Source organism: Maylandia zebra, linkage group LG3 (assembly GCF_041146795.1).
Source record: "Maylandia zebra isolate NMK-2024a linkage group LG3, Mzebra_GT3a, whole genome shotgun sequence".
Lineage (NCBI taxonomy): Eukaryota > Metazoa > Chordata > Actinopteri > Cichliformes > Cichlidae > Maylandia > Maylandia zebra.
In genome coordinates this window covers 14025610-14045351 of record NC_135169.1, presented here as the reverse complement: position 1 = coordinate 14045351, position 19742 = coordinate 14025610, and the positions used below count along the sequence as shown (strand labels likewise).

The 19742-nt window shown below is 41.7% G+C and overlaps 1 protein-coding gene and 1 long non-coding RNA gene across 2 annotated transcripts; both read left to right on the top strand.

The window, feature by feature from the left end:
- Positions 1–2028: 2028 nt before the first annotated feature.
- On the top strand, positions 2029–3753 carry LOC143414943 (uncharacterized). Its single transcript, XR_013095549.1, has 4 exons — positions 2029–2431; positions 2544–2702; positions 2746–2872; positions 3575–3753. It is a non-coding gene; the product is annotated as an uncharacterized LOC143414943 (long non-coding RNA).
- Positions 3754–5524: 1771 nt separating this feature from the next.
- On the top strand, positions 5525–10581 carry LOC143416669 (uncharacterized). Its single transcript, XM_076882125.1, has 3 exons — positions 5525–9677; positions 9790–9878; positions 10320–10581. The coding sequence occupies exon 1, from the start codon at positions 5525–5527 to the stop codon at positions 9095–9097; it is 3573 nt and encodes a 1190-aa protein (XP_076738240.1). The 3' UTR covers positions 9098–9677; positions 9790–9878; positions 10320–10581.
- The last annotated feature ends 9161 nt before the right edge of the window (positions 10582–19742 follow it).

Below are 19742 nucleotides of genomic sequence, written 5' to 3'. Positions count from 1 at the left end.
GTACATTAATGTAATTTAACCACAACAATTATTTATTTTGTAAGCACTTAAAAAATCCACCCTCCAAAGTAGTTCAGAAAAGCAGCAAAGTCAAACTACTCTGTCTGCCACTTTGGAAATCACACTGAGAAATAGAAGGGTCGGGGGTTAGGGTTGACATTTAATCTATTGTAAAGCATTGATGTCCATTATGTAGTCATACATCGTAGTTAACATTACAGTTACAACTACACAGACCTTTAAGAAAGAACTGTTTAATTATGTCTTGTAATGTTTAAAGAAGACACTGTAACACGTTTCTTGTTTAGAGAGAATTATAGATATGAGTCAGACCCTACTCACCACCTGCGTCACCCTCGGATACATGCTGTGAGAAAGCTTCAGTGAAAATAATTCTTCAACTATATACAAACCCAAAATATCAAATATCTGCAGATGAATGTTCAATGTTCAATACAACAACCATTTGCACACTTTTTTTAGCCACCATGGGCCAAATGTAAAAACGATTTAAGGTCCTTTTTTAAATCTTTATCTATGTTCTGGCTGAGTGTGGTCTGCAAATAAAGACAGCACAAATTAGAAAACAGAGTACTACACAACATTAATATGCCCCTTGACTTTGGTGCTTTGTATGTATCACTAGAGGGCATCAAAGCACCTTAGAAAGTGAATCTTCAGCCCTCTTCAACTTCAACCCTTAATCCAAAGACATTCTAAGCTTTATCTACTATGTCATTTTCCTGAACACTAACACATACGTAGTATTTATATACTATGAACATACAACGTGCATTTTTTTTAACATGTACACACTGATCGCACTGACGGTGGTTACCATGATAAACTAACCAGTCTTGACATTAATAATTTAGGAGACAATACAACAAACACAACTCCTGATATCAGAATCAGAATCAGAATCAGAATACTTTATTGATCCCTGGGGGAAATTATTTTTTGTTACAGTGCTCCATTTTAAACCAACATTAAGACAAGACAGACAATACGCTAACTAAGAATAGTACAATATATACATATATATACATACATACATACATAAGTCACTTATAAATAAATATTTGGAAAAGAAACATGTGTAGTTGTAGCAGCAAACAGTGTGTTAAGTGGATGCGTTGTACAGGGAGATGGCCACAGGCAGGAATGATTTCCTGTGTCGTTCAGTGGTGCTTTTCGGTAATCTCAGTCTCTCACTAAACGAGCTCCTGTGACTGACCAACATGTCATGGAGTGGGTGGGAGGTGTTATCCAACATTGTCTTTATCTTGGACAGCATCCGCCTCTCCGACACCACCTTGAGGGAGTCCAGCTCCATCCCCACAACATTGCTGGCCTTACAGATCAGTTTATTAAGTCTGTTGGCATCTGCGACCCTCAGCCTGCTCCCCCAGCATGCAACAGCATAGAGGATCGCACTGGCCACCACAGACTCATAGAAAATCCTCAGCATTTTCTGGCAGATGTTGAAGGACCTCAGTCGCCTCAAAAAATAGAGACGACTCTGGCCCTTCCTGTAAAGTGCTGTGGTGTTTTTAGCCCAGTCCAGATATCTATAACTATTCACTCATGTCTATTATATAATAACAAATGAACAAACTTACACAGCAAATTCAAAAGTGTTAAATGTTTTGGTGTTAATAGTCTTCTTGCAAAAGTAGAGTTAATTTTACTCTAAGCAGAGTCACATTCTTTTAATGTAACTCTGAGGTGTAAAATGATAGTAGTTAAAATCGAGTGTTAAAAATGAGTGTTTCTCTGTCAAATCTGGAGGTGTTACAATGGAAACATTAACTCTTGACCTCTTAACTCTGAACTCCTACAGGGGCTATGACACCAAGAGAGTAAATTCACAGACTTCGCCCCCAGCACCATAGGCTCCAATCGAAGCTGAAGTGAAGCCGTTTCAGAACATTTTGCTCTACATATTTGAGTTGTTTGCCATGCTTGGTAAGTCATTTTTTCAAAGATTGTTTCAATTATTATGAGCTTTTACTTCTGTGGCTCTTTGGAGTTGAGACAAAGCTGTGTGAAAGGCATTAGCCATGTTGCTCGCTGATAGCATAATATTCTGTTTTAGCTAGCTGAAAGGTATTGTAGCTGACGCTGAAATGTTTGTGTGGGTTGCCATGACAACACCAAAGTGAATCTGAGATCGTTATTGTTTTCTATTTGTTTTCTTTATTTGCTTCTCATGCTTGTGTACATTTGCAGTAGGAAAGGTAATCTATGAATCCAGTGATATATCCTGCTTATAAGAAATGTTTCTGTTAAAATATTATTGTGAAGTAGTCACTTCCTGTGAGTTGCGGGAACCGGAAGTTGTGCGCGGGAGAGACAAGACAGAACGGTAACACGGCGGACTTTTCGGAATATACAACTTTTCTACTGCTGGTTTTACAAGGCGTACACGGTAAAAAATCATTATGCTGTTATTTGTTTAACACTTGTGCACCTTGTGAAAGGAAATAAGTGGCTGAGATGAATATCATATGTGCTATTGATATTATTTTACTTGTTTCTAGTTTTCACGGTGCTCCATGATTGTGAGAGGAATAAAAGAATTGTGGACATCAGTACGGAGCGTGGATTCTTTCGACCAGGGTAGAAACAGTGAAAACGTGTCCCAATCCATCTGGAGGCTTCGGTGTGCAAAGCTCTTCTCATCCTGCAGCAAGCTACAGGTCTCGGTTTGCAACGCGCTTCTCATCCTGCAGCAAGCTACAGGTCTCGGTTGCTTCTCATCCTGCAGCGAGCTACAGGCTTCAGTGGACACGTTGCTTTGCATTTTGTGACAACCAATCGGGAGCTGCAGATTCAGCGGACACTCCAAGAAGCGGTTTCAGGCTAAAGCGTGAGTCCTCAGGCTATATTGTGCAGTTATTATGCCTCATGAGTTGATGGATAGAACATGAGCTACAAATTTGCTGTAATGGACAAGGAATTAATAGTGTTCAAATTTCGGACTGTGTAAAAAAAAAAAAAAAAAAAAAAAAAAAAAAGAACAAACAAAAAAAGGACAATCTGTTGAAGTTCTGGAAATTATTGTTGTTTTCTTACCTGTTGATTGCAAGCTTCATGAAGGCTGAAACTGAAAATTTATTTGCTGTCATACGTAAGAATCTAAGCTAAGGTTCCTTTGTGTTAATTTTAATAATTCTCCGCCTATTACATCCATTCTTGTAATTACCTTAGTTATCTTGTCCTCTTCATAAGATACCCCCTTTAAAGTCTGAAAATGTCTAAAGATGGTCATAGTCACCCTGATGTTATGTCAGAAGTACAAGATGCAGGGGACTTGGAAGAGGAAAAAAGTGTAGTGCCTGAGAAATCTGAGACAAAAACAAGAAAATCCTCTCGTGAAAGGCGATTAACGCCAAAAATGCAGGAACTGAAAGATCAAGAGTTAACTCAAAAGGAGAAGAGGTTCAAAGCAACATATGAGAAATGGAAAAGCAACGTAAGAGACATTCGCACAAGGTTAAAGCAAGTATGCTCTGAGAGTGACATGTATGATATGATGGATGAGGCTGAGAAGCTAGAGTCTGAATTAAAGGAACAGTATGACAGAATTCGACTCCAAACCTCACCAAGTCAAGAATTTCGAAGAAAGATCGATGCATGCTCAGCCGTGACGGCCGACTTGCTGCAGCTGATGAGAGTACGTCTGACTGAAGATGAAGGTGAGTTTGACACGGTGGCAGAAAGATCAAGGTTACGCATGCTACTTGATAATGAATATGCTAGGTCCATATATGGATCCACAGCCTCCAGAGTTACTGCACCCAGCTGTCACAATTCTAACCATCTCTCAGAGTCACCTAGCATTTCAGCCATGAGGGCGGAAGTGGCTGCTCAGCTGGCTGCAAAGAGAGCCGAAATTGATATGGAAGGTGCCATCGAAGCTCAACGTCAGCAGCTGAGAAAACTCGAAAATCAGAGGGACATTGGTGTAATTCAGGCAAAGCTAAATGTCTACACTGAAGAAGAGGGAAGGGATGGGACACGCAGTCCTCCATTCAGCAAAGTGAGTGATGCACACCCCTTCGCTCACCACATCCCAGATCAAGAACGGCAGGTTGTGCAAAACGAGACATCATTGGTCCAATCGCTACAAGAGTCATTAGCTCTTACTCGCTTGCCAACTCCAGAACCTTCTGTATTCTCAGGCGATCCTCTGAAGTTTACAGAATGGAGCATAAGCTTCAAAGCCCTCATAGAGAGACGATGCTCTGACCCTGCAGACAGGCTATGCTACCTGCAAAAGTACATAGCAGGTGAGGCAAAATCCTCTCTTGAAGGCAGCTTCTACAGAAAAGATGAAGAAGCCTATCAACAAGCATGGGATAGGTTAAATGCTAGATATGGCCATTCCTTTGTAGTGCAGCGGGCTTTCAGAGATAAGCTAAATGGGTGGCCGAAGATTGGTGGAAAGGAATATCTCAAGTTAAGAGAGTTCAGTGATTTCCTCCAAACATGTAGTAATGCCATGCCTCACGTAAAGGGCTTACAGGTTCTTAACGACTGTGAGGAGAATCAGAAAATACTAGTCAAGCTTCCTGATTGGGTGACATCTAGATGGAACCGTTATGTCACAGAGCAGCTAGATCGGGGCAACGACTTTCCAAGCTTTCATGAGTTTGCTTCCTTTATCTCTAAGGAGTCACGCATCGCATGCAATCCAGTGTCATCCTTACATGCCTTAAGGCACTCTGCAGAGGCACCAGCAAGAGAGATGAACACGTTTGCCACAAATGTGAAACCCCCAATTCCATCAAGCTCCACCGCCAAATCTGACCCTGGTGAAATCAAGTTGGGAGATGCAGGGAAACCAAAGAAATGGACCACACCAACACAAAATTCCAATAATGGCCAGTGTATTTGCTGTAGTGAGAACCATTCCATACATAAATGCAAGAGGCTTATGGACATGTCTGTAGAGGATAAGAAAAAATGCATACTTGAAAATAAGTTGTGTTTTGCATGTCTAAGAAGGGGTCACAATTCTAAAGACTGTAGGAACAGGGCTATGTGTGGCATATGCAGAAAGAGTCACCCAACGCCATTGCATGAAGATCGTTCTACAGCAGCATCAACACAAGGCGCAGTTGAAGAAAGTACGTTGTCATTATCATGTTGTGTGAGTGGAGGTGAAGGTGGGAGTACATCAATGATAGTCCCAGTGTGGATCTCAACACTTAGTGCTCCGGACACTGAAACCCTAGTGTACGCACTATTGGACACTCAAAGCAGTCACACATTTCTTGATCAGGAGGTGTGCGAAAAGCTACAAGCAACAATGGAACCAGTGAAACTTAAACTTTCCACCATGATGGGGAGAGACTCAGTCGTGAAGAGTCAAAGAGTATGCAAGCTCAAAGTTAGAGGATTTTCCTCTAATGTTTCCATCAGTTTGCCTCCAGCCTACACAAGGGACTTCATTCCCCTTGACCGCACACATATTCCCACTTGCCAGACAGCCAACAAATGGAAACACCTTGTAAGCATGGCCCAGGAGATACCCCCGTTGATGGACTGTGGTGTTGGATTGTTGATTGGATACGACTGCTCCAGAGCGTTAATTCCAAGAAGGGTCGTCGCTGGGGGTGACTATGAGCCTTATGCTATTGAGACGGATCTTGGTTGGAGCATTGTGGGAAGCGCACCACAGCGTGTGCAGGCTAAAGATGTGACTGGTTTTTGCCATCGAGTGTCTGTCAGAGAGGTGCCACCCATAACACCATTCGCTGTCATCAAGGCCCTGGAGTCTGATTTTGCAGACACAAAACCTGGTGACAGAAGCATATCTCAAGAAGATATTTGCTTCCTGCAGATCTTGAAAGACAGAATCCAACAAAATAAGGATGGTCACCTGGAGATGCCTCTCCCTTTCAAAGCACGTCCGCATCTCCCAGACAACAAAGGGCTGGCGTTAGTACGGCTGAAGCATCTAAAGAGGAAGCTGGACAGAGATCCGAAATTCAAAATAGACTACGTGAGATTTATGGAAGGTGTCTTCAAGGATGGAGATGCAGAGAAAGTGGAAAACCAAGCAGAGCTGGGGAAAGTCTGGTATATCCCACACCAAGGAGTTTACCACCCCAGAAAACCAGGAAAAATCAGAGTGGTTTTCGACTGCTCTGCAAGGTATGAAGGCACCTCCTTAAACGACCATCTGCTAACAGGACCTGACCTCGCAAATAGCCTAACAGCCGTGCTGTGCCGCTTCCGTAAACATCCCATCGCAGTCATGTGTGATGTGGAGAAAATGTTCCACAGGTTTCATGTGAGCGAGGATGATAGAGACTACCTGCGGTTTCTCTGGTGGGAAAATGGAGACACAAACTCTGAACCCAGAGAGTACCGCATGAAGGTTCACCTGTTTGGAGCATCATCATCCCCTGGCTGCGCCAATTATGGCATGAAGCACCTTGCCAGCCAATGTGAGAAAGAGTACCCCTCCGCAGCTAACTTCATCCAGAAACATTTCTATGTCGACGATGGTCTCATAAGTGTAGAGTCGGTGGGTAAGGCAATTGAACTGGTCAAAGAAGCCCAAGCCGTGTGTGCCAAAGGAAAGCTGCACCTTCACAAATTTCTCTCCAACAGCCGAGAGGTCCTTGACTCTGTCGATGTTGCAGAGCGTGCTACGGAGGTAAAGAATGTTGATCTTAATCACGAGGATTTACCAGTTCAAAGAGTGCTAGGTATAAGGTGGAATGTTGAAAATGATAGCTTCTCCTTCAAGGTGTCACTTGAGGAGAAACCAGCAACGCGCCGAGGGATTCTCTCAATTGTGGCCTCCTTGTATGACCCTTTGGGGTTTCTAGCCCCAGTCATTCTTGAAGGGAAAAGAGTGCTGCAGGAGATGTGTCAGAGAGGCACAGGGTGGGATGAGCCACTACCCAAAGGCTTGAAGTTAAGGTGGGAGACTTGGATGAAGGATCTGGAGAACCTGGAAAGAATTGAAATTCAAAGATGCTTCATACCTGACAGCCTTGGCGAGATTCAAAGAGTCGAGCTTCATCATTTCTCTGATGCAAGCAGTCAAGGGTATGGCCAGTGCTCTTACATCAGAGTGGTAAGCAGAGAAAGGGTATGCTGCTCCTTGGTCATGGGCAAGGCGAGGGTTGCACCAACCAAAATAGTTACCATACCGAGACTTGAGTTAACTGCAGCAGTAACCTCGGCATCTGTGAGCAGCATGTTAAGAGAGGAGCTAGAACTCAAGGTTGATGACGAATATTTTTGGACAGACTCAAAGGTCGTGCTTGGTTACATCAACAATGAAGCAAGAAGGTTCCATGTGTTCGTGGCAAACCGCGTGCAGAGAATTCGAGAAACCACCGATGCACGGAAATGGTACTATGTTGACACAGGAGAAAACCCTGCTGATCATGCCTCGAGAGGCCTCAAAGTAGCTGACCTCATCAAGTCAAATTGGTTCTCTGGTCCCAGCTTTCTATGGGAAAGAGAGATAGCCACAAAACAGGCTACTTCAGATTTGCTGGTGGGAGACCCAGAGGTGAGGACTACCCAGGTGTTGAAGGTTGATGTAGCAAGGCAGTTTGACATCCAGAAGCATCTGCTGCGGTTCTCAAGATGGACTACAGCTGTCAACGTCATTGCTCGTATCCAGTGGCTGGCAAAGAGGATCAGGACCGCTGAGCCTTTAAGCGTGGAAGAGAGAAAGCAAGCTGCACAGACTCTCGTCAAGCTTGCACAACAAGATGCCTTTCAAGAGGAGTTAAACACACTCAGCCAGAAACTAGGAAGGCTGCCTTGCAACCACCAACTCTTTCAGCTTGACCCATTCCTCCAAGATGGCATAATGAGAGTAGGAGGAAGACTGAGGAAGGCATCTGTGCCTCTTGAGTTAAGACACCCAGAGATCCTTCCTAAAGATGGTGCTGTTACAAACCTCATCATTGCACACCATCATACCAAGATACAACACCAAGGCAGAGGACAAACCCTCAATGCACTGAGAGCCAATGGTTACTGGATCACTGGTGGAAGTAAGGCTGTAGCCCAATACATCAGGCAGTGCGTACAGTGCAGGAGAGCCCGCGCGCCACCAGAGGAGCAATGGATGGCAGATCTACCTAGTGACCGTGTTGATCCCACACCACCATTCACTTATTGTGGTATGGACTGCTTTGGTCCTTTTCACACCAAACAAGGTCGCAAAGATCAAAAACGGTACGGCCTCCTCTTCACATGTTTTTGCTCAAGGGCAGTGCATATAGAGATGTTGGAGGATTTGACGACTGACGCATTCATCAATGCTTTGCGCTGCTTCATTGCCCTTCGTGGAGCTGTTAGGCACATTAGGTCCGATCAGGGAACTAACTTTATGGGGGCAAGAAACGAGATGGCAAAGGCTCTGAAAGAACTTGATAAGGAAAGAGTGACTGCATACCTAGCAGAAAATCAGTGCGACTTCCAGATGAATACGCCCCACTCTAGTCATGCTGGAGGCGCATGGGAGCGTCAAATCCGGACAGTGAGAAGCGTACTGAGCACGGTCCTTGCCTGCAGTGTGGGAAGGTTGGATGATGCTTCATTGAGAACATTCCTTTATGAAGCTATGTGCATCGTGAATAACCGCCCACTCACTGTTGATAACATCAATGACCCCAAAAGCTTGGAGCCACTCACACCGAACCACTTGATCACCATGAAATCCTCAGTCCCACTTCCACCTCCAGGTAAATTTGTCAAGGAGGACCTGTATGCTAAGAAACGGTGGAGAAGGGTACAGTATCTGATTGAGCAATTTTGGCACAGATGGAGAAAGGAATACCTGGCCAATATTGCTCTGAGACAGCGATGGCATACACCAAGACGTAATGTGGAGGTGGGTGACATTGTGATTCTCAAAGAGGAAGATGTTCCTCGCAATGAATGGAAACTTGCTAGGGTTGTGGAAGCACATGAGGATGATGATGGACTTGTACGGAAGGTGACAATCCAGACTGGTGATCGGAAGTTAGGAAAGGGAGGCGAACGCCTCGTCCAACCCTCAATCATTCAGAGACCCATTCAGAAATTAGTGGTCCTGGTGAAAAACAGCTAAATGGGGAAAATGTCATTCATTGATTAGATTTCCCTTCTAAAATAGAAGTTGTCATTATGCTGTACTTCATGCACATGTTATGGAGATGTAAAATCTACTGTTCATATTGTTGAATTCATTTGTTGAGAAAAGAATATTGTTTATGTCAATGCAAGAATGTTTAAAAACAACAACATGGTGCTTGGGAATTACCATTGATATAATGAGAAATGCAAGTGTATTTACGTTCACAATTGTAATAATCAAAGGTAATTGGTGGGAGTGTAGCTGACGCTGAAATGTTTATGTGGGTTGCCATGACAACACCAAAGTGAATCTGAGATCGTTATTGTTTTCTATTTGTTTTCTTTATTTGCTTCTCATGCTTGTGTACATTTGCAGTAGGAAAGGTAATCTATGAATCCAGTGATATATCCTGCTTATAAGAAATGTTTCTGTTAAAATATTATTGTGAAGTAGTCACTTCCTGTGAGTTGCGGGAACCGGAAGTTGTGCGCGGGAGAGACAAGACAGAACGGTAACACGGCGGACTTTTCGGAATATACAACTTTTCTACTGCTGGTTTTACAAGGCGTACACGGTAAAAAATCATTATGCTGTTATTTGTTTAACACTTGTGCACCTTGTGAAAGGAAATAAGTGGCTGAGATGAATATCATATGTGCTATTGATATTATTTTACTTGTTTCTAGTTTTCACGGTGCTCCATGATTGTGAGAGGAATAAAAGAATTGTGGACATCAGTACGGAGCGTGGATTCTTTCGACCAGGGTAGAAACAGGTATTGTTTGCGGGCAAATACCACAGCCTTGAAAAAAAGCTTGCATGTGAATTTTCAGTCAAACACACCTAAAACAATGTCTAGAATGTGAAATGTTGGTATAATGGTGCTACTTGAAGCCTGAAAACGATCTCCCATAAAAAAAAACAAAAAACGAGCAAACAGCAGTAGCAGACGTCCTGACTGGATTCTACGTTAGCATAGATCCCTCCAGAGTTTTGTGCACACGGTTTAGGTAAAAATGAAAAAGGTTGAGGTTTTACATTTAGTTCAGTATTACCTGTTGCCTGTGTCCTTGTCTTTTGGGAAAATACTTTACACAAGTAATGGCTCAAAGAGGATTCCTTTTTTTTTTTTTTTTTTTTACTGTGCTGCAATTGATTACTGGATTATTTGTGCCATTAATTAGTGTCAACTAATTTTTATTCGATCTCCGCACAGGATATGCTTGTGAAGATGGAATATGGGGGAGAGCAGAAGTGCGTTGAAGTTCCACAAAGGGATGAATGAAGGACATGCATATTGTATTGAAGAAATAAGTGATGAGAATGCTGTTATTTGCATTTACCATGTCAGACCTTTTGATAAACAAAATTCTAATGAAAGTGAGAACATGTACACTGTTACATCTTTCAGAAAATGTTTTGAAATTGTGGTGCACAGTTCAGAATAAATGTTTTTCAAAAACCATTGCATCTTTTTAGTAAATGTTTATTTCCAAAAGAAATTTCTAGAAGTTCAGAACAGTAAAATTCCCGCTTTTTAGAATGAATTAGAAGATAACTCTTACGTAGTTAAACTAAAATACTCTTTGAGAGTTAACTCATTCACTGCCAGCCATTGGCAGTGAATGGGTTAAACCCATTGACTCATGCACTGCAATTGACGGCTATAGACGTCAATGGCAGTGAATGAGTTAATATATAAACTCTTAACACCAAGTGTTAAATTATCAACTCCAGACAGATTTGGTGTTTAACACTAAATCAGAGTTAACGTACCAACTCTCCAAAAAGAGTTAAATTAACACTCTCTGGTGTGGACCCATATAGACACTTTAATAGTGTTGAAATCAAATCCGACAGTGTTAATTTGGACATGCTGGATTTGCTGTGTACATGAGTGCATTAATGAAAGCCCAGTACAGATTAGAGCAACTGCACTGCACATTAGAGACGTAATCATCCTGCAGAAGAACAGCTACTGGTCAGTAAAACCAAGAAGGGTCAGTCACAGATCCCAGCACTAGATCAATAAACTTATGGAAGGCATTTTCAAAGGTAAAAATACTTTTCGATTTGAGTTTTAAACTCATTCACATCTGATCTGTGCCTATTTTGACCTACTTGCATACAGGATAAAACTGTCAGGAGAAAATGATGATATGGTCAGGAGTCATATTTAAAACACACAAATGCATCCTGGTGATTTTACTCCACTTTAAAAAAAAAAGCGAGTACATCATTCGATCTGCACTCGATGTGCTAGCTTTATTTAATACACTAAAGAAAAGATAGACTTTATCATTATCTATGCTAAAATCACTGAGGAAGCAGCTTCCTCCAGCTGCTCCTCCGGCAGAACATCTGCTAACCTTACATAGTGACGGGCTGTCAAGTTGTGTAAATGTCATTATTCATTCTCATTATACTAATTTCTTGTGTGATAGTACCTCTCAAAACATTCACTCACTTTGTGCAGTTTCTCGCCTCCCTTTTCACCATTGGTCACTCAAGGGTTTTAGCCTAATATAATACATTTTAAGCTGTTTCTGAATTGAAGTTCAAAACTCCACATTAGCCGTTACTGTCATTCAGAGTTTAGTGGAATAAGCCTCCTCTTGCTAATCAGTACAGAACAGGTAATCAGTAGTTGTACATCAGTTAGCATGTAATTAGCCTAGCTCGACACAACTGATTGTTAACTGGCGACATCTACAGCATCATTTTCCCGTTCCTGTCTCTGTGGGCAATTTTTATTTTTTTTAAAAACACACACACACTGTAAGTGTTTATATACTCCATGTTCATTATGATCACCACTAAAAAACAGCTTGGAAAATAGGGAGGAAAATATGTTATAACTGCTAATGCAATCAGCCATGCCCACTTACAGTAATGGAGTTGTGCTTTGAACACAGACTGAAATTAGATTGACTGCCTGAGCAGTAAGGCATAACAGAGAATATATTTCATGTGATAATGTGAACTCCAAAGTGCTCCACATGTTCCAGTGGGGTTTTATTAAAAGTGTGCTGACTTTTTCTTGTTATTTGTTGGTTTGGAAATGCCTCTGAGGCACAGAAAAAATCCATTAGAAATAACCAGGAAATTGTCGGGAACTTCCTTACCAAGCCTAGAAAGTATTTAAGGGACTGTTTCATTTTTGCTTCAACCCAATTTCCTCATGGAGACAAATACATGTTTCTTTTAGCGTCAGATTCATTTGGTTAGGGCCATGAATGGAGTGACTTTTTCTCAACTTCTGTTTGTTCTTTTTCTTTTTTGCTGTGGTTCCTCTGGTTCTGTTTACATTTTCATCCATCCATTGTTTTCCATTTACACAGTTCAGGGTTGTTTATATTCCTGTTTCAATTTTATTACGCAAGCTTCTGTTCGCTATGCACTTCAGGATGAGTAGTTTGTGTTAGGAGCACAGGGGCCTATTTGGAAGGCTAGTGGAAAAGGTCAAACTTTTAAGAAAACCAGCTGCACGGGCAAAATCCCTAAGGTGGCTGTGCTGACAGGTTGCCCTCAGACTGAACAGGGTTTGGCAGCATAAATATATAACAGGTGTACCAACCTTGGGTTACTCTGAAGCACCATGGCTAGCCGTGAGAAGTAATGATTCTTAACTTTGAGCTTTCACATCCACAAGTAATTTGAGCACTAGAATATCTTTGAAGCTTAAGATAAATAGAGAAAAACTGTGATGTGATGCAAAGTATTCTTTAGATGTAGGCATAAACGAGTTAGCTGGATAAAGTAAAGTAGATCTGAACTCATTATATTTCGGTCTGTTATAGGTTATATCTGTTATTAAGTTTCTACTACAATGACAAGAAACTGGAAGAAATGACTGCAGCGAGCTTGAAATTAGTTCTCTTTTTGAAAGTATCTCCTTCAAGAATTTGAGCCATGAACGGATGACATCGTTGACATGAGCATCAGAAGATGGAAATGGGGTTCTCATCAAAGCTCCAGGTCTAAAAACTCAACCCAGCACTTTGAGTTTGTTGTTATATTTGTGATTCCTTATGGATGTTGAAAGGATGTTCCAGTATTATTTTCAGGTTGCCTTGAGTTTTAAGAGTAGTTTAGGTTATTCTATGTCTTTTTAGTAACATCCTCATAGTCCATTCATAGTTATCTCAGTTAGTTTTCCTGTTTAGGCTTCAGTTTACTTTCTGCCATTTTATTTTTGTATTAAAAAATACCGTCTCTCCTTCAGTGGCTGCATTTTGGTCCTCCTCTCACACGCCATACAGTCTGCTGCAGACCGTGACAACCGTGGTGTAGAAACTAGGACAGTATGTGCATTCTGAACATCTAGCAGCTAAAAACACCCCAAACATTACATTGTTAAAAAAAAGATCTGTAATGTAACAATTAGTGCTGTCCAAATTAACACATTAAAGCATCTGGAGTGCAGAATGACTCAAAATCCCTGAAATGTTTCTGTCAATGGGCAGTTGATCTGGTAGTGATGGGCAGCTGAACCAATCAATTCAATTTGGAAAATAATAAACACACGTTGGCCCTCTCGATGGGAAATTTGAGTATTAAAAAATAACAAGACTGAACAGTTGACCAACAAAGTATTATGCACATTGTGCAAGAAGGAATTTTCTTTTCACCGAAGCACTTCAAGCTTAAAATATCACATTGATGCAAAGCATACGTTAACTCAGGGATGCTGCTAGGACTTTGGCTAACACGTCACCCAGCTTGCGATAAAACTACTCACGGAGCATCTGGGACTCAGTAAGTCGACCTCGGAAATATTGACTGACACAATGCCAGCTGGATTGCAACAAACTGCAGACCTATTAATATCGTTGAGAACACGCGCTTTACATAGCTTTGGTTCCTCGTTTCAAGGACTTGAAATGACCCCAAGAGTGACAGAGAGAGAGTGGATAAATGTTTACAGAGTTTTTTGTTAACATGAATTTTCAAGCTGTTCAATAAACATGTTAAGTGCGTGTATTTCCCCTTTCTTTTTCCGAGTCTGTTTGCTCATGCAAAATGAAATCCGATTATTATAGAATAAAAATGAAGGATATGTAATCTTGATTAAGCAAAATTTATCCAGCAGACCGCCCCGACTCTGCAGCAGCAGGTAGGGCCCACAAACCCCAGTCGGACGGCCAACTCCTCCTCCTTAAAATTGAGAGGTGGGCAACGACGCCAGGGGTGGGGTGTACACCCTGATGGTAATTTGGAGTCCGTGTAGTGTGCCCACCCCCAAGATCCTATATGTATGTGTTATGAGAGTGTGAGTAATGTGAATGTCTAAGTCGTGAGATAAAATTGAGGCACAAGAAGCCAGAAGGGGACAGGGGGGGGGATGCTTCGCCAGCACCCTGGTGACATACCCCTACTCCAAGGCCCTGCATGTGTGGGTGATTGTGGTGGAGCGGGAAGAGGGAGGCAGCTGGAGATGGGGAGGGAAGGAAGGGAGGAGCAAGTGACCCCTCCCTGGGGCTAGCTCCCCCGCTGACCCCAGTAGGCACCCCAATACTCTGCAACCCGCCAGGGAAAGGGGGCCCCGGCCCATCCGGACCGGGACCCATCATAGCAGCGCCGCCCGGTCCTACAGAGCCCGGGACAGCCCACCCGACCCCACCACAGAGAAAACTGCACCCACCCCGTCATCCACTCATCTTCCAGACTACACAAGACAATAGACGCCCAGGCTGAGATCGTCCTCCACCTCTCCTGTATCTCCCCCTCCTGCAGAGTGAGTTCCTGAAGAGAGGAGAGCTCCTGCAAGATGTAACAACCTCCCCCACCAGTTGAAGAGCCCCCCAGGTGGCTCAATGCACTGGCGGCACCCTGCGCCAGGGCTGGGCCCCCATGCAATGGTCACTTTAAAGACAGGGGACCATGAGTGTGATAATTTGCAGTCAGTTTTTCCCTGTCCAAAAAAGATTGTCCCATTGTCCTCTCATGTGACTCAGGCTTCATATAAAAATGTATTGTTTTAGCTAATAGTAGTTAGCATTAACTTACCATCAAGCATGGATATTTTTTTATGTTCCAAATGTAGCAGCTGGATAGAAAATGTTGCTTTCTTACTAATCTTGTCACTTACAAAAATAGTATTTAAAGCCACAACTTTGATTCTATTGAACCATCAACCTTCTTGTCCTTAGTGAGGTTGTGTTGTGTATGTGGTGTCTATGTTGTGCTATTAGTGCAGCATATTATGATTAGTGGATTCCACATCTCCATATCATGTGAGATAATATCAACTGGACACATTAAAGCAGAAAATAATTGTCACATATTTTGTATTTTTGCTGAAAATGTGTCCCCTCTTCCTAACATACATATCTCTTCATGGGCTCCAAATCAAGAAATGGCTCATTTTCATGTCATGTTACAGTAATAACAAGGTATCTAAAAAAGAACAACCAAATTGGAGAGCATATTTAAATACAGAAATATAAAACCAGAAGCAAATACGAGAAAGTAGATGGAAAAAGAAACTAGATGATTATCATGTAAGCCTGAAAGATCCAAAAAGACAATAAACAGAAAAAATACAGAGTTAAAGAATCAAATCATAGACCAATTCAGTTCAGCTTAGAAGCAGTGCTCTGTGGTGACAGCGGCAATGACGTCATCATGAGCCTGACTTTGTACCTGCTCAGACTGAGTAGATGGCTTTATCACTTTGGAGACAACTGGTTCATTTGCTTCATTTAAAACAGTTAAAATGAAAAAAAAAAACATAAAATATTTTAGTTAATTATGAAGAGTTCAGACATAGAGAGGAGTTAATCATCAGCATATTGACTGATCACTGAATAATACAGGGTGTTACCTGTTGTTCTGTGTCAATATAAAGACACCATAAGGAGGATGGAGAGTACATGCAGGACACTGCCAGGTGGAGGACCACTTTGAACACAAGGTGGAGGGAGAAGGATTCAAGGGATGTGGCTGAGGAAGAGAGTGGGGTTGTGGATTAAGGTTTACCTGCAGAGAGAATCCCACCTGTTTATGTACATGTGTAGATGAAGGTGAAATCAGAGTGAAGCTCCTCACCTGTGACAGTGATCCAGCTGGATGGAGACTCTCCATGACCGCTGATGTCACACTTGTAGAGGCCTTCATCAGACCTGGAAACATGCTGGATGGTCATGTGACCTGTAGGCTGCTTCCTGATGAGGGAGCCATCTTTATAGAAAGCAGCTGGGAGGTTGGAGGGAGTGGTCTTTGTTTCACAGAGCAGAGTGACGTCATCTCCCTCCATCACAGGGAGGACAGGACTCTGCAGGATCACTGATCCACCTCAACACAGAGACAAACTACAGCATTTCATCCATTTACACACAGCTTCATCAACACTAACTCTAAGTATGTCCACTAAGAGTGGACATATTTCTAAAGTTTCCACATCAGAAAACAAACGCATTGTAACAGTTCAAAATGTCTGTTGAAATAAATAGTTTAAGACAAGTTTTAGATCTTTTCATTTTTATCTTCATGATTAAACGTTTTCAGTATTTGTTACTGTTGCAGTAGCATTATGATGGGAATAATAATAATAATAGTTACTTAGAAAGGAACATTTACTTTTTTTTCATTCACTAACGCTGCTGGTTGCAAGTAGGTTGCAAAGACGCCTTTACCAACCTGCATCAGCTCAGTGAAACATTTGAAGTGGAATTTCATGCTCTGGTACATTTGACATATTTTTTCATTTCTTCTGTTCTCTGAGGTGAGATGCCTTGAACATAAAAGTTTCCAATACAAACTAAAACATGGCACGCTGAAGAAGAGGCATGTAGCTGAGTCTACAATGTCAAGAATCATAACAACATTTAAACATCACTGCAGTTTCTGTTTGTAAGTTTACCATGATGTACAGTAATGTGCAAAAGTCTTGAGCAACCGTTCATTTCTTTACATGTTGCTGAGAAGAGGAAATAGGTGCAGTGATTTATTGAAACATATATAGAAGTACAGTATATGGAAAAACAAAGTTCATACACAGCCTGAACTGTATTTCTGTAATTTCTTTTAGGTATCATCAGAAATATTTTCCTGTAGGACATTTAGAGCTCTACTTCATTTTTATGCTGAAAAATCAAACAATTGCCAATCAAACACTTTGGTGCATCAGAACCTGACAGTATTTTTCTGTATTTCCAATTGTATCAATTTTGACAGGATTCTCAACAGCACTGGCTGAAATGAAGCCCCAAATCCTGAAAATTTAAACTGAAAATGTCAAATGTTTATTCATCACTCCGAGAAGCTTTTAATTAATGGCTATTTTTACCACTAAATGTTTCAGTAAGTTGCAGTTTGCTTTATGATGGCAGTAATAGTAAAATTTTGAAGGAAAGTTCACGTTTTGATTCTAACGCTGCTAGTTGTAAGTATGTTGCAAAGACACCTTTACTGATTAGTACTCGTTGTTATTGCTCATCAACTCACCACACAATTGATAATGAGGAGGAAAGCTACCCATAAAGGCAAAAACTGCTTTGTTGCAGACTGTAAAAGATTTATATTTTGCTGTAAATAATTAGGACATTTTACAGTCTTTCCTGGGATCATATAACTTGATTAATGATTGAAATCTGGGTATGTGCAGTGGGCACAGACTTATGATGGGGAGCTGTATGAGTGCTCTATGAGAGACACGCAGCACACAGTCCTGGTAATCAGCACTGCACTCTATGACCTGACTGTAAGTCATCTTCAAGGCTACAGAAAGCTGCTGCTCAAGTATCGATGAGAACACACATTTGTAAACACATCGAAACTCTCAATGTGTGAGAACAGAATTCAGAGCATGTGTGAGTCATTAGCATGAAATCTGATCTGGCACAAAACAACTTTGTTTCGTTTAGAAGTCACGAAGAGTCATTAAGAGTCTAAGACAAGATGATGTTGAGTCATTTGCACTGCACCTGTTAGCAGAACAACAATGCAAAGTACTTCAAACATCACATACTGTTCATACTTAAACCCTCACAGTACAAAGAACTAAAAAATCAAACAGGAGCAGAAACTGAAACTGTGGATGCAGAGTCACTGACAGCTAAAAGAGCAAAAAACAAAACAAAACATGAAAAACAAGAAGATGACGAACAGCTATTAGCAATCATGATACAGACAAACAGCAAGATTGTAAAGACAAATCTAAATATCAGCATGTATAGTAGCTCACCTGTGAGAATAGCTTTAATTAGCAATGATGCTAACGCTGTTAACATTAAAACTGATACAGTAATCCTCTGTTATGGTCAAAGAACAGATGATGGGTTTGGCGGAGGTTTACCCTGGTGCAGGTGTGCTGCGGTCAGTTGAAGAATCCGCAAGTTTCTCTGTGAGTTTCCCATTACATCGTTGCGCACTCGGTGCTTGCTTGGAAGTTTAGGGGTTTTTTTCGCTGTAAAAAGTTTTCTTCCCACGCACAACGGACACTAATGTTTTTGTCACTTTTTATGGAATCAAACTCAAAATAAGGTCAGTACTTCCACGCTTTAAACGCTGCACGCTCATACTCTCTCCCACAATCGATATATGATCCATTGTTGATCTGCACACAGCTGTTATCACCAACGGCGCACTTGCTTACGTCACTGTCATGAGACATTCTCGCAAAAAAATCACGGTTTTAGTAACGCAGTAACTAACGCAGCGTTCCTACGGGAAAGTAACGTAATCTAATTACCGATTTTGCAATAGTAATCCCTTACTTTACTCGTTACTTGAAAAAAGTAATCAGATTACAGTAACGTGTTACAAGTAACGCGTTACTGCCCATCTCTGGTGGGAACTAGTGCGTTAGCGCAGTTTGCTAGTTAACGTGTTGGCCGTCTAGCCCCATGCACGGGGCGATCGGCGGTAGCTCGTTAACGGAGATTTGCCGTGTTGTGGCGTTAAGGTCATTTCAACGAGATTAACCTGAAAGCACTAGTGGGAACACAACGAATATGACTGCACATTTACATCATCCTAGTGCAAAGACAAGTGGAAGCAGACAAAAACAACAAGCATGCATGCGACAAACTTTACCCGAGTCATTTAGACAGCTGTTAGCACAGGATTCTCCTTATGGGGACCTGATATGTTTAATATGCTGCTGAGAATATAGCCCAGAAGAAGCTTATAGTATAACCATTTCTCTGTAATAAACTCTCTTTTCCAAAGATGAGTGATTCCTCAATCAGATACAGGGCTCGCAATATCGCTAGCCCGACGTCCCGGGGCTAGCAATTTTTCCAGTCGGGCTACCAAAATCTATCTCTGCCCTGCCCGTCCGGCTATTGTAGGAAGGAAAAATATATGTCAATGCTTTTGCATTCTTTCGGAAATGTAGCTGGGTAATTATGTCATCGGTGAGCCACTGTCAATATGTGACATATTGAAATCACGATTGAATTTGCGCTTGTTTTTTGTTTTCACTTTGCAATCGTGCGAACTGTGTATAGAGAGCGACAGCACTGATCTGTGAGTGATGATAATTTGTGCACCAATTCCTCTGACATCGTCTTATCAATTGTTAGCTTACTATGCAAACATGACAAGTGAAATCTCCCGCAGCAAGCTTAAACATGTGAGAGGTTGATCGCGCAGAGAATCGCTGAGCTTATGTGAGTGTCTGTGTAAAAGCAGC